This window comes from Parambassis ranga, chromosome 20, assembly GCF_900634625.1.
Source record: "Parambassis ranga chromosome 20, fParRan2.1, whole genome shotgun sequence".
Classification (NCBI taxonomy): Eukaryota; Metazoa; Chordata; class Actinopteri; family Ambassidae; genus Parambassis; species Parambassis ranga.
Window position 1 is genome coordinate 4,714,343 of NC_041040.1, and position 26,648 is coordinate 4,740,990.

General features: G+C 44.0%; 1 protein-coding gene and 1 long non-coding RNA gene across 34 annotated transcripts in view; both read left to right on the forward strand.

The window, feature by feature from the left end:
• LOC114453318 (NLR family CARD domain-containing protein 3-like) overlaps positions 1-26,648 on the forward strand; it is a 444,189-nt gene that overhangs the window by 315,748 nt on the left and 101,793 nt on the right. For 13 of the 33 annotated variants that reach the window (XM_028433155.1, XM_028433178.1, XM_028433151.1 and 10 more), the window contains 4 exons: positions 19,196-21,038; positions 21,690-21,863; positions 23,507-23,680; positions 26,213-26,389. In XM_028433155.1, coding sequence (XP_028288956.1) covers positions 19,196-21,038; positions 21,690-21,863; positions 23,507-23,680; positions 26,213-26,389 — 2,368 coding nt within the window. Of the gene's footprint in view, positions 1-15,211; positions 15,265-16,764; positions 16,976-17,168; positions 17,268-18,591; positions 18,691-19,018; positions 19,087-19,195; positions 21,039-21,689; positions 21,864-23,506; positions 23,681-26,212; positions 26,390-26,648 lie in introns of those variants that run through there. The other 20 variants (XM_028433148.1, XM_028433156.1, XM_028433146.1 and 17 more) reach the window with 10 other exon arrangements.
• Positions 2,370-6,110, forward strand: LOC114453332 (uncharacterized). The gene is made up of 3 exons (XR_003672437.1): positions 2,370-2,427; positions 2,978-3,599; positions 6,057-6,110. It is a non-coding gene; the product is annotated as an uncharacterized LOC114453332 (long non-coding RNA).

Consider the following 26,648-nt stretch of genomic DNA (forward strand, 5'->3'; position numbering starts at 1 on the left):
CTCACCTCTCCCACTCACCTCACCTGTCTCGGTAACATCTTACCCTCTTCACCCTCGTGTTCATCCCTTCCCTCACCTATCTCCCCCCTTTTTTCTATTTCACCTCTGTGCTCACCACTCGCTATATGTGTCTCACATTGCTTCTCTTTTTCATTGATCTCAGTGGCTGCACCACATACTTTTTCTCCTATTTCAGTAGCGTCTCCGGTGAATCCTGCAGCAGATGTATCTACATTTTGCTGTGAATGTTTCAAAACATTATTTTGCGAAACAATTGCAGCCCAGGAAGTGCTGGGCTTCGCTGCACTGTCCTCCACAGGGGCCCGCTCCTCCGATTCAGGCGGAGCAGAGCCGGCCCGTGCAGGACAGGCTTTGATCATGTGCCCCTCTCCACCACAACCAAAACATTTGAAATCACAGGATGAAGCAAAAAGAACGTAATCGAAGCCATCCACCTTTACATGAAAACGATAGTCAAACACCCGGTCACGATCGTTCAGGATCATGTAAAGCTGTCTCCTATGAGACACTACGTGTTTCAGGAGCGGAGATTTACATCCCGACAGTACCTTTTTAATTGGCGATACGATTTTCCCGTGCCGAGAAAGCTCCTTACATAAGAAGTCATCGCTTATGAAAGGAGGGACATTGGACAGCGTGATTTTGGTTGCTGGTTGTATCAGAGGCAACACTGATTCAAACAACCCATTCACAGTGATTCCCGTCTCCACAAGTGTTTGAACATGCTCGATCTTATCGACAAACCGAACCACGGCTTTGTTCATCCGGGCAGCAGATTTAACAGCCGTATGCCCGATTAGTTCTCCAACAGCCAGCGCCACATCCTCCACACTACACGCAGAGTTTGCTGCCACTTTAACACCATGCTTTCGAGTAAGCATTGAGAAACCTTGATTGTCAGGTGCCATGGCGTTCGCCTGGCCACCCGGCTAGACAAAGTCTAGCTGGTGAAAAAAAACACCTCACGCAACCACCAAAAATTAAATCTACATCCACCCTACACCATAAAAAATAAACAAGACAATACAACACCAAAGAAAGAAGGATAAGAAAGAAAAACGGTTTAGAAAACGCACTCTCTCTTCCACTCTTCCACTCACACTCCTCCCACACGAAGAAGAAGAAGAAGAAGAACAGAGAGGATGGAGAGAGAGAGAGGAGAAGAAGAGGGAGACAGGACAGAGAGGGTGAAGGAGAGAGAGAGAGATGCTACTATAGGGTTCATAAGTTCCATAGTTTTTCCCCTTCAACCATTCTTGACAAAGAAGCAGCAAATATAAATAATAACAGTTATTCTAGTGTCAATACATAAAGTCAGTGCATTCATTCCAAAAACCAAAAGCTGTGAACAGAGAATTCCAGCCACCATTGCTCTGTACTGCACTGTCCTTTGCATGAGGGTAGTTCCACACGGAGGTGACAAAGAGCGACTCTCTGACTGACCAGTGGAATATTGATGCTCAGCACTGAACAATAACAGTCTGCTGTAAAGTATTTTTGGCATTTTTGTAATAACAGTGTTTCTAATAAAGTTAATAACAGAATAATGAATCCTACCGTTTCCACTTAGCCAAACTAGCTGGTATTCAGTTCTCTAACACTAGTCCTGAAAGGGCAGCTTAAAACTACACCAGCTGCTTTATTTGAGCAACTTGCACTTTGCTTCAGTTCATTTCAGTTGTACTTGACCAAATGATTGAACAATAATCTAAATGTGATCAAACTAATGATTCTACTGGTGTTTTCATCACTGGATTTGGAATACATTTTCTACAGTGCTTGACACCTCCAGACTCAATAATGTTTGATTTATATGACTATTCCAATTCAACAAACTGTCACCAGTCACACCGAGTAGCTTTACCTCAGTGACCTGTTCTATTACAGCACCCCCCAGTCAGACCCAACACAGGTGGATCTTTACCAGAGACCTGGATCCCAACACCATACATTTACTTTTCCCTGCATTAATCACCATTTTATGTCCCTCATCCAATTTTAAGTTTGTCTCGGTTCGACTTGTAGTTCAACAGGGGTTTGTGTGGACGTATAAATAGAATCATCCTAAATTCCTAAATTCAGTCTGTTTGTTACAGAAACTGTAAAAAATGTCCTCTGATAGCTGTTAAAGTCAGTTAACCTTAAAGGCTGTTTGGACACAATAATGTTCATCTGATCATTGAAACTCATCTGATTGATTATCAATCATTTCATCTGTTATTCTTTATTCAGATTGAGGGACTGCGGTCTGTCAGAGATCAGCTATGCTCCTCTGGCCTCAGCTCTGAAGTCCAACCCCTCCCATCTGACACATCTGAACCTGAGTGGAAACAAGCTGCAGGATTCAGGAGTGAAGCAGCTGCTGGATCTTGAGCAGAGTCCAGACTGCAGCCTGCAGACTGTGTGGTGAGTAGAGGGGTGGAGTCAGTCTGTGCTGCTTTCAGCTGTTTTGTACTAAACACAGTCAGTATCACAGATCCAGTGTTTCCTGTGAAGCTGCTGCCTTCTGATTGGCTGCTTTCCTCAGTGATGCTGTGAGAATGGTGACCTCCATGTCTCTCTGTCAGAGACAGATGAGACGTACATCAGCACACAGAGACTCTGTCTTTAAATGGGACAGCAGGACGTCCTCAGTAAAGTCTGTGTTGATGACTCAGCAGTCTGTCTCCTTTGTGAGTGAAACCTGCAGAGGACACAGACTTGATGCTAAAAGTCTGCAGCTCTGTGAGCTCGGAGCTCAGTGTGTTCACTCCAACACGTTAACATGAGAGCTGGAAGGAAGCAGCTGCTGCACTGCTGCTCTGAACAGGACTGAGGTCCTGCTGCTCTGAACAGGACTGAAGTCCTGCTGCTCTGAACAGGACTGAAGTCCTGCTGCTCTTTATACTGGATGATGCTGCTGATGGAGGGAGTCTTTGTCCACACTCACTCACCTCCACACTCATTCTCTCTGCAGGTGGAGGGAATGAAGAGGACGGAGTGTGTCCTGAGGATCCACACAGGGAGATCATCATCATCATCATCACCATCCTCCCTGAAGAAAAGCTGCAGAGTCCGTCCACGTTGAAGAGACGTTCAGAACTTGAAGGAGGTCTTCAGGTGTCTTCTGCTCTGATCCTGCTTCCATCTTGAACTCTGTCAGTCTGTCATGGTGGTTCTCTCAGGGTCTCTTTGGGTTTGGACTCATTTGATCAGCTGCTGGTTCTATCTATCTATTGATTGATCATGAAGCTAACATCTGTGATCAGTTCAAAAAATCCTGAAAATGAACAATTTATCAACATTTCTGACAGAAACTGTAAATGACCCCAAAGTAATATGTACATGATTACAGGCATTTTAAGCTTTTATTTTGATATTTCCTGTTGAGCCAGACTTTTATTTTGATAGAACTGATGGCATAAAGGGTTAAAAAGAACCAGACCAGGAGTAAAGCCTCAGTCCAAGGGGCCATCAAGGTGTGTTGTGTGTCACAGTGTAGAGGATGTGTTGTGTTGAGCTGCACTCTGAGTAAGGTGTTGATGAATGTGGCTGATGTTTAATGTGACACATGATTTAGTTGTTGACTTTGTGCTCATGTAACACTTGTTAGCTGCTGGACCAGTTCTAGGTTCGCGGAGTGGTGTAATCAATATTATCAATATAACAGAGACATAAAGATTTAACCCTTAACCCTGCACTGTTCAGGACATTTTTGTCCTCTGAGAGTCATTTTTCTGTTTATTTTGGCCATAACTTTGTCAATATGTCAGCAAATTGAATCATTTTTGCTCAACAAGCTTAATTTTACATAAATTTTGTTAATATGATTTTAACATTTTTCATAGGTCAACAGTACACTGTGGGCAAATTTTACCCCCTTTCATGTCGGGACAAAAATGTCCTTTAACGGTTTTAAAAATATATCAGATAAAAAAGATTTTGAAATTTTTTTGCATAACCTTTTAATTAACTTCAGTTCTGATCAAAAGTAGTGAAAAGAATCATTTTCCCCCAGGATTTTAACCATTTAATCACTAATTTCATAAGGGGTGGTGCTGAAAATTGGAAAAAAAACACACAAAATGGCTCATTTTTAATAGAAAAGGTGAATGTGGACTGGATTTTTTTAACCTTTATTACAGTCTTGGTCATGTCAAACATCAGTAACAACATTGACTTTATTGCATTATTAGATTTTGCACAGCACTGGATTTTCTTTTTTTCTCCCTAATGTGTTCGTTTGTCCCATAGACTTCCATTATAACCACATTCTTTGACTGCACAGCCATGGCACTACATAATCATGCATTCTTGGTTGTTGGTGGTTTACCCTGTTGGTAGGAGGTAAAATCACAAATTTTACCACCCCTTATAAAATTGGTGATTAAAGGGTTAAAATCCTGGGGGAAAATGATTTTTTCACTACTGTTGATCAGAACTGAAGTTAATTAAAAGGTCTATGCAACAAAATTTCAAAAAAATATTTATCTGATATATTTTAAAACCGTTAAAGTTAGGGGACGTTTTTTTCCCGAACAACACAAAAGGGTAGTGTTTGCGAAAGTTGCACAAGGGTTAAGCAGGTTAATAGAGTAATAAAAAAAATCAATAAATGTATCAATAAATATCAATGAATATCTACAGTACAGTATTACAGTGTAAAATAAACAAACAGTATCAAATGTCCTGTTGGTTTGGTCCTTCTTATTTAAATGCTGGTTTGTTCTGGTTTTGTCTGTTTATCACAGACCGGTCTTTAATATTCTGTAGAGCTAATGGTAGAAACAGTTACTTTAATTCTCAGCTAGTTATCTCTGTTTGTTCCGTTTTTCTTGGAGTTACCTGCTCCCTAAAGAAAAGAGTTAAGTGTTCAGGTTAGTTCTGTGGGATCTTTTCACCTTTAACTCTTACTTAGGCAGCAAGGTAAGTACAGTGAGGTCAATATAATTTGATCACTTAAGGTCAAAACCTTTGAATATTTGGTACAGAAGCCTTTGTTAACAGTTACAGAGGTCCAGCGGTTCCTGTAGTTCTTCACCAGGTTTGCACACAGGAGGGATTCTGGTCCACTCCTCCACACAGATCTTCAATAGATCCGTCAGGTTTCTGGGCTGTCGCTGAGCAGCACAGAGTGTGAGCTCCCTCCAAAGATTTTCTGTTGGGTTTAGGTCTGGAGACTGGCTAGGCCTCTCCAGAACCTCGATATGCTTCTTACAGAGCCTCTCCTTGGTTGTCCTGGCTGTGTGCTTTGGGTCATTGTCATGTTGGAAGGCCCAGCCTCGACCCACCCTCAATGCTCTGACTGAGGGAACAGATGGGCCTGGACATGTGCTGGTTTAAGCAGGGGAACCTTCAGTGATGCATGATTTCAACCATGACGTCTCAGAGTATCTCTCTCTCTTTGGCTCTTTGGTTTTGCCCATGTTGCTACGACTTTGGCGGATTGTGGGGGGCACAGGTGTCTTTATGACGGCTAACGAGCTCAAACAGGTGCTACTGATTTAGAATGATGAGCAGAGTGTAGCTGGACTATTTAAAGACACAATAACAGGTCTTTGAGGGTCAGAAATCTGGCTGATCAGCAAGTGATCAAAGACTTATTAGACACAGTAATTTACAAATAAATTGTTAAAAAATCATACGAAGTGATTTCCGGTTTTTATTTTTCTGTCTCTCACAGTGGAAATGCACCTGTGCTGAAAGTTCTAGACTCCTCCATGATTTCTAAGTAGGAGAACTTATCGACCTCACTGCATGTAGGTACCCTTTAACATTTAACAATAATACATTAACCCTGTCACATACATTTACCTATTCACACCTCAATAACTCAGTAATCATTTCAGTTGGTGGATCCCCTTCCACTTTGGTCTGTCAAATGTCTCAGTTCAGTATGACTCAGGTCATAGAACTCAGGTCAGCTGGTTCTGCTCAGACCCTCACAGGGATCCGTTTGCAGTGTTTCAGTCCTCACAGGTTATCCTTCCTTGGTGTTGATGAATGTGGCTGATGTTTAATGTGACACATGGTTTAGTTGTTGACTTTGTGCTCAGCTCTGACTTTGGTTCATGTCCTGTGAGGAATCATTAAAAGTCTGTAAACCATCAGTTCTGGCTGACGTCTTTGGACCGGATGCTGCAGAAACACTGACAGAGTCTGAACTGTAGAATCATCAGCTGTGTTCACGTCCACACACGTTGCAGCGCTGCAGCATGTTTGTGTTGTTGTGTGTCTTTTTGTGTCCACTGTTGTGCTCTGACTGTGGGGCTGCAGACGGAGCAGAGACTCACATCAGCTGCTCCCATCATGGTCTGAATGTGGACAAACTGTCTCCAGGCTGTCCTCCTCTTCCAGCTGGATGCTCCTTCCACACCTCCTCTGTTGTGTTGTTGTTGTTGTGGGCTGGTTGTTTGTGTTGTGTAGCAGTGAGCCTCCAGTCTAAGTGTGTAAAGTCACATGAAGGCTTGTTGGACAGACACACGTCTTCATGCTTTGTCTTTGTGGGTATATATATTCAGATCTTAATTTTTTACAGTTTCACATCTTGTTTCTTCGGGTTCAAATCTTTTTTTCACTTTCGCCTCTCCTTTTTTCACCTTTGAGGTTTTGGGACATGGGTGTGGACTGCTGAGTGACAGCATGACAATGATGCTGAGGCCTTAGCTCGGCCATGGTGCCTTCAGGGAACATCGGACGTGTGGTCAGTTAAACTCAACACCCGCTATCTATCGTATTGACGTGACCGGCTGCAAAACACTGACACCAGGCAAAGTTGTAGACAGTGTCGCATCAAAAGGGAGAATATTAATAATTTGTGGAAGCGATGAGACGCTAAACACATCATGCAGGCCTCCTGGTGGACCCTGTAAGGATCGGCTGGCTGTCCCTCTCTTCCTGTTCTGTGCACCAGAGAAGTAATAAGCGTCAGTGCTGAGTTACAGCGAGAATAAATACATAACATCATCAAACATGGCAATTACTGCAGGTTAGATTTGCTAAAACCAACAAGGGCAGTGATGCTACACAGCCAGTTAGCATTAGCACAGCCAGTTAGCACTGAATCTTTATTATGAGTCTTCAGTGCATTTCCTCTGGTGTTTACAGAGCAGTCTGCTCCCTGCAGATATTCAGCTACCTCACATCACCAGACACCTGCTCTACTTCAGTCTGAACACCAATCATATGTAAGACCTGTTCAAGGACGGTAAAGCTCTGTTTATTGACAATATATAAATTTTGGTCATAAGATCACAGAGCTGTGGAGAGAATATCACAATTACACAATGTACAGTAATTACAGCAAGACATAAAGAGAGCAGCAGTAAAACTGAACAATGACAACAGCAGCAGGTCAATGACAGAAGACGCTGTTTCCTGCTTCCACAATCGCCCGCCCCCCTAAACCCCGCTCGTGCTCCCCCTCTTTGTCCATATTTGGAGTTTTGGCGGACGTGACGCTGCCAACATGGCGGCGGTCATCATGTCTCGGAACCTCCCACGAGCCTCAAAACGGCTCTTCAGAGACAAACGGGTGACGTCACGGAAGCTCTGTCCATAGTTTTTACTGTCAATGAATAAAACCTGGAAAAAAATCACAGCACACAGGTTCCACAGGGCGGCGCTGCAGAGCTGAGAGTTGTTTTACTTCCTCTGACATCACGTCGTCCTGTTCATGCTTCTGCAACAGTTCATGTGAAGGTCAGCACTGCAGGCTCTGACCAGCAGGGGGCAGACAACCTTCCTGTGTGAGTGTCCAAACCAAACTGAGAGGACACAGAGAGACAGAGCAGTCCTATCTCACCAACTCTGCAGCGTGTCCACGGTCTGCTGTGCCTTTGTAGACTGAGGAACAGCGCCCACTGCTGGACGCCTTTTAAACTGAACAGGGAAACATGAAAAAAGAACTTTGTTCCAGAAACTCCTCCTGATTGAATCAGAGTGGAGCATCAAGGTGGAGCAGGAGCAACCAGCTGATGGAGCTGCAGAGTCTGAAGACTCACATCACAAACTGACACACCTGCATTTAATAACAGTCACAGCCGGACGCTCTGTGGACAGGAAGTCATGTGACGTCATGACCTGCAGTTCTGTGTGTGGAACAAATATCTGTTGAAAACAGCTGTTTCCTTTTTGAGCCTCCATCTCAACACCAGGCAGATGACCGCTGAAACACAGATGGCTGCAACCATAATAACCCCAGTCAGTCTGTTAGTGTGTCCCTGAACGCCTCATGGTGCATTTGATGTCATGTCATTTGTTCTACCTGTATTCCTCTCTGTCCTCACAAAGGTGTTTGTGGTGATGGTCTCCTCTTCATCAGTGAGCTCACAGGTGTATAGTCCCTCCTGATTGGAGGATAAGTGCTGCAGGGTGAGGCTGCCTGACTCTGACACACTCTTCACATGCTGCCTCCACTCCTCTGAGACCGTGTGCTTGGTCTCAGTCCTGGTCTTGGTCAGGATGGTCTGACTGTGGTTGAATCTCCAGATGAGGTCGTACAGAGAAATGTCTGAAGCAGAGCAGCTGATTGTTGTTTCAGAGTCTGAACCACTGATGGAGGCTGAAACACAGAAACACACAGAGGTTAAAGGGTTAATAATGTCTGTCCAGACTGAGTTTCTAACAGTTGTCTCTAACAGACCAGATTTAATCAGAGCTCTGCTGCTGTTCCTGCGTGTGGTGACGGTGCAGCTGTAGGTCAGATCAGTGGGACTGTCTGGACCAAACCTCAACCCCCCTCACCCCAAAAGTATGAGAACTTGTTGGATGGTGTGAGTGATACTTACTGAGACACACTGTCTGAAGCTGCACAAGGACTCAGCATTAACACCCTCATGTCCATGTCCAGCCCCAGTGTTGGCCTCCTAAGCCAGGGATTGTGGGTTCAAGTCCCATCTGGGGTGTTTCTCAGCAGAGCCTGCTGGGCCCATAACCCAGAGGTCGATGGATCGGAACCATCCTCTGCTAGAAACAAACACAGTATCTTTGAAGCAATGTATTCTTCAGCTTTTTACTCTTCATCACTTCATCTGCCACCATCACTGTGACAGAGAGGACATCACACTGCTGAGTCAGCACTGTGTGTGGAGCAAGGAGGAAGAGGAGTGAAGGAGGGATGAAGGAGAAGAAGGGGGAGAGAAACAGTAAATTATCTCTCATACTTCTACACAGACAGCAGGTGAGTGAGTTTAACTCTTTGAGGATGATGAACAAAAACCCTGATCCCTTCTCTCTTACTGAGATCCATCCCCTCAGACCAGGCTGCCGTTCTTCCTCTGTCAGTTTACTCTATTTATGTGGTGGAAAAGTTGAGCGGTGTTGTTTTGTTTGAGTTTTCTTCCCTGCAGGCCGGAACCAGTCTGAGTGACATCCAGCTGAAGGCGCTCTACCAGGTGCAGAGCCTGAGGAGGCTGAGGACCTGCTCAGGAACAAACCAGGCGCGGTGTGGGACCAGGGTGGAGGCTGCTCCTCCTTTTTGGGGACACTAGCAGCAATAAAGCTGGTCGGAGAACATGCAAAGCCCTGAATGAAGCTTTTTATTCCAACAGCAGGGGGCGCTGCTGCTACATCAGTCTGACCTGATCATGTGTTTATATACAAACATCATATTTATGTTACTTTTAAACCAGCGTTTATCTAATATTATATGTTTGCTATTTTAGTTAATCCATGCTCTAAATGTATTCAGCCTGTTACAAAATGCAGAGAGAACCAAAAAGGTGAAACATGAACTTAGAACACCTCAAAACAAGAAGTGTATAAACAGTCAGTGCAGCAGTGTTCAAGGGTTTGTTCTGAATGAAGCAACGAAAAGGAAAAACCGGTTAAAACACACATGAACACATTCTTTGATCATATTTAATGTAGTAAAATAACAACAGCAGTAATATCAGTGAAATGTTTCTTTATTTGTTCTCTTCCCGTTTCACCTGATCGTGGATCAATAACCAATGATTTATGAATCTTTTTATTATTTATTTGATCTCCGTTGTCTTTTAAGTCCCGGAAGTTGTGCGTATTGATTGGATGACGTCATCACGTCGCCGCGTCTGTGCCGCTCTGATGCTAATTAGTCATTAGCATCCGCTGCTCCACCTCCCTCACAGGAGCTGCGGCCTTCAGTCCGTGCAGACAGGTGGGGACATGAACCGCGGGAGCTCCACAGGGTTCGTGGGACGTTTGGACTCAGGGAATGATTCGGTCCAAACTCCAAACAGAAGCTGAAACTCTGCTTTAAGGTCAGTGATGGCTTGATTGCGAGCTACGTTAGCCGCTAACGCTAATCGCCGCTGCTTAATTGTGGTCAGGTGTGTTAGCTTGTTAGGCCAGTTTGAACCAGTGCTGTGCATGGTGGCCTGGTTCTGACGTTTGTACCATAACGTTGTGTTAATTAAGTTTTTAAACTTAAAGCTAACATAAATTAACCAGCTGAGGTTTCTGTGAGCCTCATGACCCGGTCCAAACTTTAAAGAGAAGCTCTCTCAGGTCAGTTAATACTTTGATTGCGAGCTACGTTAGCAGCTAATGCTAGTCGGAATTGCTTAATTGTTGTCAGGTGTGTTAGCTTGTTAGGCTAGTGTGCCACATGGTGCCATGTTTCTGACTCTTGTACTGTTATAATGTAAATTCTTTTAATTAAATTAGATTGAGCATTAAAACAGCTGAGCATCTACACTGTGGTTAATGAAGTTTTGTGGTTATATATAATACATACATATTTATAATACTATATTCTTATTTGGCGTCATGTCCTGTTGATGCACTCCCTCATCTAGACCAGGTCCAATCATGGATTGTGCTGCAGGGGTAAACAAATGCACAACAGTTTTTTTATTTGTGAAACCTTTATTGTGATGATGTAAAACCACTGATGGGTTCATATTGGACCAAACTGGCTCCTTCAAAGCACTGTGTGTGTTTTCCTATAGAAGTCTCTGACATGGTCATGTTCTGACTTTGAAGGTGTTTTAAAGGGAGCTTCACTGCTTGGTTCTCCTCATGCATTATCCATCGTGTCACTAATGATTGAGGATCTAAAATGTACAAAGCTTTGAATGTTGTGGAGTTAAACTGTGCTGCTCTTTCACAGGAGCTGTGCTCTGTTGGTGCCGGAGCTTCAGTTGTGCGACAGTTGTCACGTTGGTGTCTTTCCAAAGTGGAGCTGGCAGCGTCTCTGCTGCACAAAGTAAGAAGCACTGACGTATGTTGAACTAGCAGGAAGAAGCTTTGGTTTCCACCAGCTTCACATCTTAACAGGCTTTTCTCTCCACCACAGGTGAGGGGGGGCGATGAGACGCCGGAGCTCCACGGTGTGTGTGGGACGTTTGGACCCGGCAGGATGAGTCGGTCCAAACTCCAGAGGGAAGCAGAGGCTCTCACATAACGGTCAGTGAAGCCCTAAATGCAACCTTTGTTAGCAGCTAATGCTAATCAATGTTTCTGTTCATGGATTACTGCTGATGGAGGATGTTAGGAGGAAAGCCTCAGAAATATGTATTTTATTTTCATAACAGGTTGAATTAGGTCATAAGTTATAATTCTGAGACAAGTCAGACTTGGGATTATGTTACAGAGACTAACATGTGTTTATGAAACAGCCCCCTTTAGCAGCAGGTTAGCTTAATGCTAATGTCAGATGAGACTCCTGCAGCTGCTCTGGTTAGAAGAAAGAACATTTTATGAACCACTCCAATGATGTGATTAATATTTAGGAGATTTGCTTAGTTTTAAAAAGGTTGATCTAAATCCAACAAGTCATATATGAAATGTTCTTGACCTTATAATGGCCTTTCACACACGTTAAGTATTGCTCTGCATTGAAAGGTTGAAGGTTCATTTAATCATCTGGTTGATGAGTGTTTAATAGGTGTAGGTATTAAAGCTTGTTTTTATGTTGTTTTTTTAGTCTGATCTACAAGCAAACACATCAACAAACGGTAAGATGGTAATGTTTTCTATTTGACTCTTGGGTTTTTCCTGGCCGCTGAGACAAACCTTTCATTTCCAACAACTTTCCTCTGACTCTCTCTAATTTACAGTGTTGATGTTTTAAGATGTGGATGAAGTCATCCATGATGTGTCCATTAATGTTTCAGTTAGGTTGGTAGTAGTTTAAATATTAAATAGTTAATCCTTTACGTCGACCAAGTTAAAGTTCATTTCTGTGAAGAGGAGCCCTGCCTTCATCAAGTCCAGCGTGGTCACCAGCGGTTGCGTGGAATAGGTTCAGTGTAGGTGTGCGTTCGTCTTCAAACTGTAAGTACCTTGTCTTATCTGTGCTCTTTGGCCCGTGTGCCACTCGCTCTGTCCTCTCTCTTCCTCACCCTCTCCCGTTATGGTAGGGTTTTAGTCTTGCGCAAAGAAATGTTCATTTCAATCTGCAAAAGGTCTTTAAGATCTTTTAGGTCCAAACTGGTTGTCATTGATAGCTCCACAAGACCCCCCCCCCTTTTTTGCACACACATCCACATTAACCCATCCATTGCCACACACAGCTTTCAGTGCTGGTTTTCATGTGTTCCTCCTAGGGAAGTCTACAGAAGGTAAGACCGTTTTCATTGTGCTGCTTTTTACAGGGCTGCCGTGTCGGCCACATGTCTGTTACTCTGCCCAACGTGTCATTAGCCCAGTGACTGTGCACCTGACCAATTTGAAAGAATTTTCAACTTTGACAAATTTGAATTTCACACAACGAATTTGACTTCACGAATTTGATGGAGATTGTCGCTCCGCTGGCCTGGGAACGCCGGTGAGGGGGAAGTCTGGGTGTCCCTGCTTAGACCGCTGCCCCCCTGACCCGGCCCCGGATCAGCGGTTGGAAGATGGATCGATGGAATCGATTTGATGCGATATTTCATTTTGAACATTTCTCAACCATTTTGAGTGGCAGTGAAGGCATGAAGAAGGCTCCTACAAGAAGGCTGGCACAGATCAGCTGGATCCAGAAGCAGCCTAAAGCCTCCATCCTTCAGCTCATCGACACAATGACTTGAACAGGACAAACTGTTAGATCTGTTGTAAGAGTTCAATGATCTGTAACATCAGCAAATGTCTGTACATTTAAATGTAACATGTATGAAATGTTGCTGCACCTCTTTGTAAAATGCATGAGTGTGATCAGGAGGTTTTAATGTAAGAGTGACTGTAGAAAACATTAGGACATGTTGAAGTAACTGTATCTACACCAGGAATGTTTTTAATTCTGCAACATGTTATACCAGGGGTGGGCAGTTATTTTTTCGGAGGGCCACATAGACTTCCATTAGAGAAGCAAAGGGCCACATTTGTTTCATAAATAATAGCATGAATTGAGTTGGAGATCACTGGCACAGTGTCTACCTTTATGAATCTGCTCTTGTTACATTTTCATCACTGTAAGCAGTGTTTCACACAGACCAATGTGTGCTGGCATCTCGGTGTCACATCGGTCGGAGAGTTGGTCATTGGGGTTTATAAAGGTTAAATATGCACCTGCATGCTTATCTGTGACAGTTTTAAAGCTACAAGAATTTCTAGTTGTTAGTTAAATCTTAATTCCCTCAGTTAGTTCTGAGTGATGAGATGAATAAATACATGCTTACCTGAACCCTGCAGGACCTTCCCCCATCTCAGCTCCATACATTACAGGCCAGTAGAATGAGTTTGCTCAGACAGACCTGTCCTTTCTCATGTTTCCTGGATGACTCACCGAATTGAAATTAAAGTTCTTACTTTAATTTGAGCCTAGTTTAGTTCTAATCTAAGGAATGGATTACACAAACATCTGAAGCTGGAGGTTTTTATTTCACTATATGAACTCAACACTGACCTCATGTGTCAGCCTGTTCTTGTTCTGTAAAATGACATTTTCTGGTAAAATAAAGGTTCAAATAAATAATGTGATATAACCACATAAATACATTAACAGCATAAATACTATAATCAGATATATGGAACTACTAAAGTTACAACAAGGCAACTAACTGATTAATAAAACAGCTTTTGGTGTTATTATTCATGTGACTATGGGCATATGACGTAGTTTATCTCAACAGTAACCGTGTTTCACCTCAAATCTCCTAATGTTTGCTGCGTTACCAGCTCTGTCTGTGCTGAGTCAGGGTGCGATGTTCCATCATCTTCTCTGTGAACATATCCGCCGGTCCGGGTTCCTTCAACAGTCATGGTGCGTTGAAAGGAGGAGCGGGCGGATCAGCTGCTCTCGCGCATGCGTGTGCGCTTATGTGTGTACGTGTGTGTGAACGCGGACGGGATGGAGAGAGAGAGTTGCGCGGAGTTGAATGAATGGAAAGATAGATATTATAAAATCGCATTGGCGGAAAAAAAAAACACAGAATCAATGTGTGGCGGAGGGAGTTGATGATGTAAACTGGTCTGTGTGTTTACTGCTCACTCCTCTGTCCTCTGTGTGTGTGTCCAGGTCCACTCTGAGTGTTGCTGGTTGTATGTTGAAACACATGAAGAAAACCATTAGAGTTCAAACTAATTCCTTCTAATCTCCAGAGAGTAGATGGGATGAAGCAGTACAGCAGCGTGGAAGAGACGAGGACTATTGTGCGCACGGTCCGCGGGCCGCATTGAAGACGCAAGCGGGCCGGATGTGGCCTGCGGGCCGTACTTTGCCCAGATCTGATTTAGAGAGTTCAGGAAATGATCCGTGTGACTCATGCTCCTACCAGGGCCTTCAGAGTGTAGAGTTTTATAAAACCCTTCAAGAGCTTCCTGAATTTCATTCACTGTAGTTTTGATCACTTTGGTTCATGTCCTTTGCAATGAAAATCAGTTATATATACAAAAGTATTAACAGGAGCTCTCGCTGCATTCTTTATCAACACGGCTCCACCTAGATGCTGAGAGACAACTCCCTGTGTGAGTACTTTTACTTTGAATACTTTAAGTACATTTAAAAGTAAGTGCTTACTACTTTTACTGAAGTAGGGTTGCTGATGTAGCACTTGTACTTAAGTATGTATTTTACTGGGTCATTGTACTTTGACTAAAGCACCCAGCTCCAGTACTTCTTCCAGCACTGTTCAGAACACATGGCTCTGTGTGTCAGACCAGCTGCTGGGTCAGGTTAACAGATAACACACAGTGAAGGACTCTGTCACTGTTAGCAAAGCCAGACTACATCTCCCATAATGCACCTGGCCTCATGTCAGACACACATTAACTCACCTGTTTTCTGCACCTGCAGAGGGAGGGGCAGTGAAAGTGAAAGTGTTTGTGTTCAGTCTCCATTTTGAGCAGCAGTGACGCTCGGTGAGTTTAAACTTCGTCTGTTTCTTTGAATTATTGATATTGAAAATATGATCAGCATCACCGTTCAGTGAGTGTGGACAGCAGGTGGTGATTGATCGTGTTCTGCTGTGTGTGTCAGTAAGTGGCAGTTCAGGCCTCCTGTGTGAGTCCAGGCCTTGATCTTGATCTGGATCAGACCTCCTGTCTTTCAGTCTTGGATTCTGAAGTCTGTGAGCCTCTTTTATTTGAACAAAGAGTCCATAAAATGGATGACATCCTTCCATGTTCCACAACACAGAATTATGAGGGGAGGAATTATGGGTAAAGAGCAGTTTCCCAAACTTCAGTGCCTGGCTGTGGAATTCTGATCATTTCAGGGCTCTTTGTCTCTTCAAAGTCGCCCCTAAGCAGAAATGGGAACCCTCCATCTGTTCTGCAGTGGACTGTACTGCACTGAATGCCGGGGTGCCCATCAGAACACAGATAGGAGGAGACAGGAGTCCTGAACCAGGCTCCACAGCATGTTCCCTCTGATATTTGGAGTGTTTCCAGCAGCCTGAAGTAACAGCTGAGTGATGTTCAGCCTGTTATTAATAAACATGTCAGACTTATTCATGCAGAGCTAAATGAAGCAGATTTAAGGTGATCGACTAGACCAGGAGAGTCTCAGTGATCTGCACCAGACCTGACAGAACACAGGCTCTGCCTCCAGTCTGTCTGTACAGGAAGTCTAAGTGAGGGGCGTCACAGATGTAGGTGGAAGAATGGCGCCATCTATGGTGCAAATAAGGCCATGGACCAGCTGACCTCTCACTGCCCTTAATCAGCACAGTGGCACTTACACATGGATGAATGACAGACCACAAACCTGAGCCTTTATAACGCCGACCTTTACAAGAACCTGTGAGGAATATGGCACCATATAGATAAACATTCTTTAACCATCTGACCCTGGAAGCAGCAACAGTGGATTTGAAGTCTGAAGCTTTTAACCCTCTGTTCTCTCTTTTACTACTTGTGATCTGTGAATGTAGTGTTTTATTTTTCAGGATGAGATTAAAGTTAATGGAGCGGATCACCTTATAACTTCTGGGGGTGTGAAGCTTGGAGGACAAGGATTCATGAGTCTTCAGAGACCTTCAGCTTTAGACAGTAAAATACGACCTAGAAGAGACAAATCACCAGTCCCAGTCCACCAATGGTTAAAAACCTTTTCACAGCATTGAGTGTGGGGGTAATATTTGCATTTTGGAGGATGTTTTTAGTTATTACCAAACCGAGCTGTGTCACTGCAGTCTGTACTGGAATGTTCTCAGACCCAGAGCTTGAACCCCCTGAAGACCAACTGTGTCAGGAAAAACTCCCTTTAACAGGAAGAGACCTTGAACAGGACCGGCTCATAAGGAGAACCTTCCTCCTGAACATCTGCATTAGAACATGTTCAGTCCTCTGATCTCTCTTTAAATGTGAGCTCTGAAACCTGGATCAGCTGAACCCAGCTCCTCTGTTTGTTGTTCACAGGTTAGAAACCAGCTCAGTGCAGAGAAGCTGACTGTTACAGTCTCTGAGTGATCCTGGTTCAGGCCTGAGACTGACTGAAGATGGATGGTGGTGTGGAGGAAGAGGAGGGCAGAGCAGGACCACCAGGATCCATCTGTGAGTCTCTGAAGAGTGACTGGTCCAAAGAAGAACCTCCAGACTTCAGTGCTGAACCTGGACCCTTCAGTCCAAAGTAAGAGTCCTGCTGCTGAGTCCTGTATGTGTCTCATGTGAATCTCTTCTGTCCCTGATGTTACAGAGGTTCAGTCAGAGCTTAAAGAAGAGGACTGTTATTGAACCATCTGATCATCAGATGATCAGTCCTTCATGTGTTCAGAGAGACTTCACTGATTGATCCATGTGAACAGAAACATTTGTGTTTGCAGACACAGAGGACCAGGATCCATCTGTGAGTCCATGAAGAGTGGACATTCCAGACTTGACCCTCCAAACTTCAGTCCTGAACCTGGACCCTTCAGTCCAAGGTAAGAGCCCTGCTGCTGCCTCCACATGTGGATCAGTTAGGGCTGGGAGCTGAGGCTTGTTAGAAAGCCACACTGTGACTGTTGAGCTGAGTTTCATTGGAAGTTTCATATGTCCAACGTTCTTGAATGCATCATAGTGGTCCTGATGCTGGTGAAGGCATCACACCTGCTGAAGAAATTCTGTGCTGTGATGTTTCTCCAGAGGGAGATTGTAGTTTCTTTCTCACTGAGTATCTCCCTGGTTTATTGCTGTGTGTAGATGCCAGAAGGTGAGATGAATGATGTTCTAACCAGCCGGAGTTTGTAGCTAATATCATGTATTGTTTAGTTAAGCATTAGTTCGGCATGGGACGTTCAGGAGGTGCAGCTGTGAGCTCCTCCCCGCCTCACAGCAGCTGCAGTCAGAGCAGAGAGGAGACCCACAGCACCCAGCATCCAGTCGTCCCGCCATGGCTTACAGAGCGGGATGTAAACAGCATATTTAAATGGCACAAATAAGAATAATGCTGACACCAGTAACGTTAGCTTAGCCTAGCATAGTCAGTGGAGTTCAGTGTATCCAGCTAGCATGTCACAAGTAATGGTGAACAAAACACACGCTCTCTAACTGCTGATAGGACTGTGCTCACCTGTCTGTACACACACCTGTCTGTGTGTGTATGTGAGTACACCTGAAGGCAGAAAGCAGTAAAGACAGTAAAGCATGTACAGAAATGACATGCCTCCATGCACATAAAACAAACAACATGAAGCTATTCAGTTTGTTTAGTAATAGAACAAGGTGTTGTCTGTTCTGTAGGAAAGGTAACCTTAAATGATTCTGCTATGATCTGGCACCTTATGTAAAATAAGATAAAACTGACTTGACCTAATTAATGTTGTTATGTTGGTGAGCTAACTAGCTAAGACGCACAATCTGTGAGCCTTGTGTGAGGGGATTTGTTTGTGTTTTATGATTCATGGGACATATTTGAGTGCTGAATATATGTATCATGAGTTTTACTTTGTTGTTATTACAGACCACAGTCAATAAATCAGCCATGAACAGGACATCTGCATCCTTGGTTCTTTAACAGGAACTCAGCCACAGCTTGCCACTCTGAACCAGTTAAACTCCCAGAGACAACACAAACTCCTTTTAAGGCTTCAACATAAAATCTCTCGTTTCTTCACATGAAACCTGATTTATTATTATTTGAATCCGTTTTTATTCTCCTTCATAAAAACAAACTGCTTCACAAAGGTTTCTTTCTAAACAGGTTTCATCTGATTCTGTTTGGATTGATCTTCTTAGGTTTTACTCTGACTTTGTTTGTGTTTGCAGACCCAGAGGACCAGGATCCATCTGTGAGTCCATGAAGAATGGCCATTCCAGATTTGACCCTCCAGACTTCAGTGCGGAACCTGGACCCTTCAATCCACAGTAAGAGAGTTTCTATAGTGTCCTGATGGACGGTGATGATGTCACTGGTGCAGTTTGTCTTCATTCATGTCCACATGATGACCCTGATGAACTCAAAGTATTCAGACCTCATTTAGAATCTGATCTGGTCTCAGCTGCAGCAGAGAGACTTTCACTGTGGACTCTGTGTGTTCACAGAAACCTGCAGGAAGATCTCAGTGGTTAAAGACAGCAGCTCATTCATGTTCATGACTTCCTGTTTCTCTGAGAGCGTCTAAGCTGCTCGACACTTTCTGATGTTTTTATAACAACCAGAAATAATTTTACTGATGAAGACATGTCTCCACAGAAAGAGGAAGAGGAGCGACGTCTGTGAGGACGAGCAGCTGCCAAGATCAAAACAAAGACAAGGACAAGGTAAGACTGGACATGTGTCTGCTGAGGGACTCTTTTCTGAAACTGGACTTGTGGTTGTGTTGTGTTGTACAGACATGAAAGATTTCTCATTGTGGTCCTTGTCTTTCAGCAGATGTTGGTCTGCAGCAGGTTTTAGAGGAACATAAGGTCAGTCTGAAGAGGAGATGTGAACATGTGACTGAAGGAACTGATGAAACAGGAAGTGGAACCCTCCTCAACAGGGTCTACACTGAGCTCTACATCACAGAGGGACAGAGCGAAGAGGTCCAGACCCAACATGAGGTCAGGCAGCTGGAGACAGCTTCCAAGATGAAGACCCTCCATGAGACTCCAATCAGGTGCCAGGACGTCTTCAAAGCCTCAGCTGACCAACAGACAGCCATCAGAGTGGTTCTGACGAACGGCGTCGCTGGCGTTGGAAAAACCTTCTCAGTGCAGAAGTTCAGTCTGGACTGGGCCGAGGGCTCAGAGAACCAAGATGTCAGTGTGGTGGTTCTGCTTTCCTTCAGGGAGCTGAACTTGATCAGAGATGAGCAGCACAGTCTTCTGACGCTGCTCCATGTCTTCCATCCAACATTACAGAAGGTCACAGCAGAGCAGCTCGCTGTCTGTAAACCTTTGTTCATCTTAGACGGCCTGGATGAAAGCAGACTTTCTCTGGACTTCAGCAGCAGTCAGCGGCTGTCTGATGTCACACAGAAGTCATCGGTCCACGTGCTGCTCACAAACCTCATCCAGGGGAACCTGCTTCCCTCGGCTCTGGTCTGGATAACTTCCCGCCCTGCAGCAGCCAATCAGATCCCTCCTGGATGTGTGGACAGGCTGACAGAAGTACGAGGCTTCACTGACGCCCAGAAGGAGGAGTACTTCAGGAGGAGGTTCAGTGATGAAGAGCTGTCCAGCAGAATCCTCTCCCACATCCAGACCTCTAGGAGCCTCCACATCATGTGTGCAGTCCCAGTCTTCTGCTGGATCACTGCTACAGTTCTGGAGCACATGTTGACTACAGAGCAGAGAGGAGAGCTGCCCAAGACCCTGACTGACATGTACTCACACTTCCTGCTGGTCCAGACCATCAGGAAGAAGCACAAGTACCATGAGGGACATGAGACCAGTCCTCAGGAGCTGACGGAGGCTGACAGGGAAGTTCTTCTGAAGCTGGGGAGGCTGGCCTTTGAACATCTGGAGAAAGGAAACATCATGTTCTACCAAGAAGACCTGGAGCAGTGTGGTCTGGATGTCACAGAGGCCACGGTGTTCTCAGGAGTTTGTACACAGATCTTCAAAAGAGAGAGCGTGATCTTCCAGAAAACTGTCTACTGCTTTGTTCATCTGAGCGTTCAGGAGTTTCTGGCTGCAGTCTACATGTTCCACTGTTTCACCAACAGGAACACTGAGCTGCTGAGAGGGTTCCTGCTGGACTCAAAGCCAGAGTCTTTACTCGGGAGGGGTTTTAAGCAAAATAAAAAGAAAGATCCAAAAATTTCATGTCTGAATGACTTCCTGAAGAGAGCCATGAAGAAATCCCTCCAAAGTAAAAATGGCCACCTGGACCTGTTTGTTCGCTTCCTTCATGGCTTCTCTCTGCAGTCCAACCAGAGACTCTTAGGGGGCCTGCTGGGTCAGAAAAAGAAAAATTCAAGAACCATCCAGACAGTTATCAACAACCTGAAGGAGATGAACACTGATGAAATCTCTCCTGACAGAAGCATCAACATCTTCCACTGTCTGATGGAGATGAAGGACCTCTCAGTCCATCAGGAGATCCAAGAGTTCCTGCAGTCAGAGACCAGATCAGAGAAGAAACTCTCTGAGATCCACTGTTCAGCTCTGGCCTACATGCTGCAGATGTCAGAGGAGGTTCTCGAGGAGCTGAACCTGAAAGAGTACAACACAACAGACCAGGGACGACAGAGACTGATTCCAGCTGTGAGGAACTGCAGGAAGGCTCGGTGAGTCCAGATGTGATGATGATTGTGAATCAGTGTGGATTAGTGGTTCAGGTCTTCACAGATCCACACTGTGTGGTTCTTCAGAGGTCCATGTGTTCATTGGAACATGTCAGCTGTGTTTTTGTCTCAGATGTTCTTCAGCTGTGAAAACGTGGATTTTTCAGCTGTTTCTGTTTAAAGCTGTTAAATGAATGAAGAAGTTTTCTTGTTGTTTCTAATTATTGTTCCATTTGACAGATGTTCTTCTGTTTGTGTGTGTTTCTATACAAATCTGATCATTGTTGACATCAGTGTGTAATTGTAGCTGCAGCAGCGGCTCAGTAAGAACACTCAGAATGTGTCTCTGATGAAGACATCCTCATGGTGACTCTGTGGACTCAGACGTGGGTCAGATCTCACTGACAGACTGTGGACAGCATGGAGACCTGAATGGAACTCCATGTTCTCTGCCTTCATCTGCAGATTACAGCACAGATTAACAGTCTGATGAGGATTATTGTTTCATGTCAAACACAGTCAGATCAGATGAGCTGAGGCACTGATGTGCAGAGCAACATGTCCAACAGGACGTGTCCATCTGTCTTCAGATGAAGTCCATATGAAGTGTCCTCTTTCATAATAACATGTTTTCTAATGTTTCTGTCATCACAGACTTTCTGACTGTAGACTCTCAGAGACTCACTGTGAAGTCGTGGCCTCAGCTCTGAAGTCCAACCCCTCCCATCTGACAGAACTGGACCTGAGCAGCAACGACCTGCAGGATTCAAGAGTAGAGCAACTGTGTTCTGGACTGCAGAGTCCTCACTGCAGACTGCAGACTCTGAGGTCAGTTCTCTGTTATTATTTATGATCAGGTTTATGAAGAATGGAGGTCCAGTTTGTCTCAGACTGCACAGAGCACCTGTCAGGACTGACAGACAGAACAGGGAGCACAGACAGTTTAAATGAAGGAGCATCATGGTCCTTCATGTCAGCAGGTGTCTCCTCAGTCCTCGTTGGTCTGATGACAGATCAGCTCCAGTCTGGTGTTCACAGGTTCATTAAAGAGTCGTTGGTGTCAGGGATCATTCTTTCTGTCTGTGAAGAAATCTGCTGAGAATCTGACTCCAATGTTACCAGATACAGAACAAAACCCCCAGTCAGCTTCTGTGGATGGACCACTTGTAGATGTTCAATAATCTGTAAGTACAATCAAATGTTCTATAAAACAGACATGAACATGTTTGTCTATGAAAGGACTGGATGACCTCCAACTTTTTACTGTTAGACTCAGACCAAACTGAGCTCATTATTTTTGGCCCAAACATCTCAGATCTAGATTATCTGATAACATTCTCTCTCTGGACGGCATCACTTTGTCCTCCAGTCCGACTGTGAGGAACCTCGGAGTTCTCTTTGATCAGGACATGTGGTCTATCCCTCATATGAAACAGGTCTCTCAGACCACCTTCTTCCACCTCTGTAATATCACTAAGATCAGGAGCATCCTCTCTCAGAGTGATGCTGAAAACCTCCTCCAGGCTTTTGTTACTTCTAGACTGGACTACTGCAGCTCACTATTGTCAGGATGTCCACATCACTGCATGAACAGCTGCAGCTGATCCAGAAGCAGCAGCTAGAGTTCTGACAGGAAGCAGCCAAAGGATCATATCTCTGCTGTTCTAGCTTCTCTTCACTGGCTCCCAGTGGGCTCAAGAATACACTTAAAGATCCTTCTCCTCACCTACAAGGCTCTTCATGGACTAGCTCCATGATCTCTGCAGGACCTGATAGAACCGTATGTTCCTAACAGAACAGTCAGATCTCAGATCTTTACTTGTAGTTCCTAGGATTCATCACAGTAGAATGGAGGATGAGCCTTTAGCTGTCAGTCAGCTCAGCTGTGGAAGCAGCTTCAGTTTGGGTTCAAACATGAATGATTAATCTATCAATCAATGAAAGAGGTTTTCACAAACATCATAAGAACATGGAGGACATCATTGAAATCAATGAATAATGAATGATGGAAGTTTACACAGTGGAACAAATAAGAGAATTGACAGAATAATCTGAGATTATAGAATTTATTCTGATGTTTAAAATGGTGTAAATGTCTTCATCGTCTCCATTTCTGCCTCCTCTTCCTCTCAGCTGTTGAGGTTTCTGTCATTCAGCTTCTTCTTCTAGCCTCCATTTATTCTGTCTGTGACACTTTCTGCTGAAAACAGTCAGACAAAGATAACTGTAAGAAGCTCCCTGATTGGTTGGAATGAAATGATGAACAGTTTGTGCTCCAACATGTGTGATCTGATATTGATCCTGTAATGACAGACTGACTGAGGCCAGCAGCAGGTTATTGATCTGTGTTGACATGAACAGGTGTGAATGTTGCTGACATGTTGATGAGGACACACACATGTAGATCTGATCATTGAAACTGATCACATCTGATTGATTATCAATCATTTCATCTGTTATTCTTTATTCAGATTGATGAGCTGCAGTCTGTCAGAGAACAGCTGTGCTTCTCTGGCCTCAGCTCTGAAGTCCAACCCCTCCCATCTGACACATCTGGACCTGAGAGGAAACAACCTGCAGGATTCAGGAGTGAAGCAGCTGTGTGGTTTTCTGCAGAGTCCAGATTGCAGACTGCAGTCTCTGAGGTCAGTTCTCTGTCTGATACTGTTATATGTCTAATTTAAATCCTCACAAAGCTTCTGTTCATAAAGCTTTTATTTCCAGAGTGTTAAAAGTAGAAAAAACCTCAACATTGTAAACTGAACCGAAAACTGTGACCTCAGAACTGTGATACGAACCGAACCGTGGATTCAGTGAACCGTTCCACCCCTACTCTAAACTGATAAAATCACAAAAACAAACACATCAGGACTGCCTCATACCAGTTTAATAATGCGGCGTGCTGCCAGCATTAACATTTAAAAAAGTCAGTTCACTATATGCGTTTTCAAAAAGCCTAAAAAAAAACTATATTTAATTCAGTTCAATTCAGTTTTATTCATACAGCACATTTTACAATCAGAAATTGTCTCAAAGTGCTTCACAGAGACCCAGAGCCTGAACCCCCTTAAGATCACTGTGGCAAGAAAAACTCCCTTTAAGAGGAAGAAACCTTGAACAGGACCCGTCTACTTAAGGAAGAACCTTCCTGCTGCCAGTCGGCCGGGTAGAGGAGGAGAAGAAGAGGGAGACAGGACAGAGAGGATGAAGGAGAGAGAGGAGAAGAAGAGGGAGACAGGACAGAGAGGATGAAGGAGAGAGAGATGAGAAGAGGGAGACAGAACAGAGAGGATGAAGGAGAGAGGAGAAGAAGAGGGAGACAGGACAGAGAGGATGAAGGAGAGAGAGAGAGGAAGAGGGAGACAGGACAGAGAGGATGAAGGAGAGAGAGAGGAGAAGAAGAGGGAGACAGGACAGAGAGGATGAAGGAGAGAGAGAGGAGAAGAAGAGGGAGACAGGACAGAGAGGATGAAGGAGAGAGAGAGGAGAAGAAGAGGGAGACAGGACAGAGAGGATGAAGGAGAGAGAGAGGAGAAGAGGGAGACAGGACAGAGAGGATGAAGGAGAGAGAGGAGAAGAAGAGGGAGACAGGACAGAGAGGATGAAGGAGAGAGAGGCACAAAACTACGAGGAAGACAGTGAACACAGATATTAACTGACAAAGATGGCTACCTGTTTCAGGCAGTTTATAATGCACTTTACCTGCAGTGAATTGTAGGCTACAGCAGCTGTTTTGATGGGGCTCTGTGCAGACACCCCCCCTCTCTATGCAGGCACAGTGGAGACGGGACCAGGCAAGCACTCAGGAAGATTTAGCTGAAACCGCCCGACCCTACTGTCCAACATGATCCTGCTTCATGCACTCAGACACAGAGTCCCCTGTTAGCCAGAGCTAAGACTGGTTTCTGTTCTTGACCTAAATCCAGTCTAGTTTAGTAAGATCCCCATTAACTGCTGCCAAAGCAGTAGCTCTTCTTCCTGGGGTCTGTAGACTTCAAAAAGTATTCTTAACATAAAACAATACGTTATACAGACAAAATGGAGTGCACACATTCCTACATGACAGTACAGCAACGTACTAAAAACTAAAACAGTGAAACAGCAGCTCTACATTATTCCTTATCACAGTTACAGTTATGCTACTATAGGGTTCATAAGTTCCATAGTTTTTCCCCTTCAACCATTCTTGACAAAGAAGCAGCAAATATAAATAATAACAGTTATTCTAGTGTCAATACATAAAGTCAGTGCATTCGTTCCAAAAACCAAAAGCTGTGAACAGAGAATTCCAGCCACCATTGCTCTGTACTGCACTGTCCTTTGCATGAGGGTAGTTCCACACGGAGGTGACAAAGAGCGACTCTCTGACTGACCAGTGGAATATTGATGCTCAGCACTGAACAATAACAGTCTGCTGTAAAGTATTTTTGGCATTTTTGTAATAACAGTGTTTCTAATAAAGTTAATAACAGAATAATGAATCCTACCGTTTCCACTTAGCCAAACTAGCTGGTATTCAGTTCTCTAACACTAGTCCTGAAAGGGCAGCTTAAAACTACACCAGCTGCTTTATTTGAGCAACTTGCACTTTGCTTCAGTTCATTTCAGTTGTACTTGACCAAATGATTGAACAATAATCTAAATGTGATCAAACTAATGATTCTACTGGTGTTCTCATCACTGGATTTGGAATACATTTTCTACAGTGCTTGACACCTCCACACTCATTAATGTTTGATTTATGACTATTCCAATTCAACAAACTGTCACCAGTCACACCGAGTAGCTTTACCTCAGTGACCTGTTCTATTACAGCACCCCCCAGTCAGACCCAACACAGGTGGATCTTTACCAGAGACCTGGATCCCAACACCATACATTTACTTTTCCCTGCATTAATCACCATTTTATGTCCCTCATCAAATTTTCAATTCGTCTCAGTTCGACTTGTAAAATATTACTAAATATTACTAAACAGGGGTTTGTGTGGACGTATAAATAGAATCATCCTAAATTCCTAAATTCAGTCTGTTTGTTACAGAAACTGTAAAAAATGTCCTCTGATAGCTGTTAAAGTCAGTTAACCTTAAAGGCTGTTTGGACACAATAATGTTCATCTGATCATTGAAACTCATCTGATTGATTATCAATCATTTCATCTGTTATTCTTTATTCAGATTGGAGGACTGCAGTCTGTCAGAGATCAGCTGTGCTTCTCTGGTCTCAGCTCTGAAGTCCAACCCCTCCCATCTGACAGAGCTGGAGCTGAGTGGAAACAGGAACCTGCAGTATTCAGGAGTGAAGCAGCTGTGTGGTTTTCTGCAGAGTCCAGATTGCAGACTGCAGACTCTGAGGTCAGTTCTCTGTCTGATACTGTTGTATGTCTAATTTAAATCCTCACAGAGCTTCTGTTCATAAAGCTGTAAATGTTCTTTTGTTCATGTTTTTGGTGCTCCTGTTTTAAATGTACTCTGCTGTCATAAAAACAAGTGTTTGTTAATATGTAGAAAATGTCCTCTGTTTCTAAAGTCAGTTAACCTTAAAGGCTGTTTGGACACAAGAATGTTCATCTGATCATTGAAACTCATCTGATTGATTATTAATCATTTCATC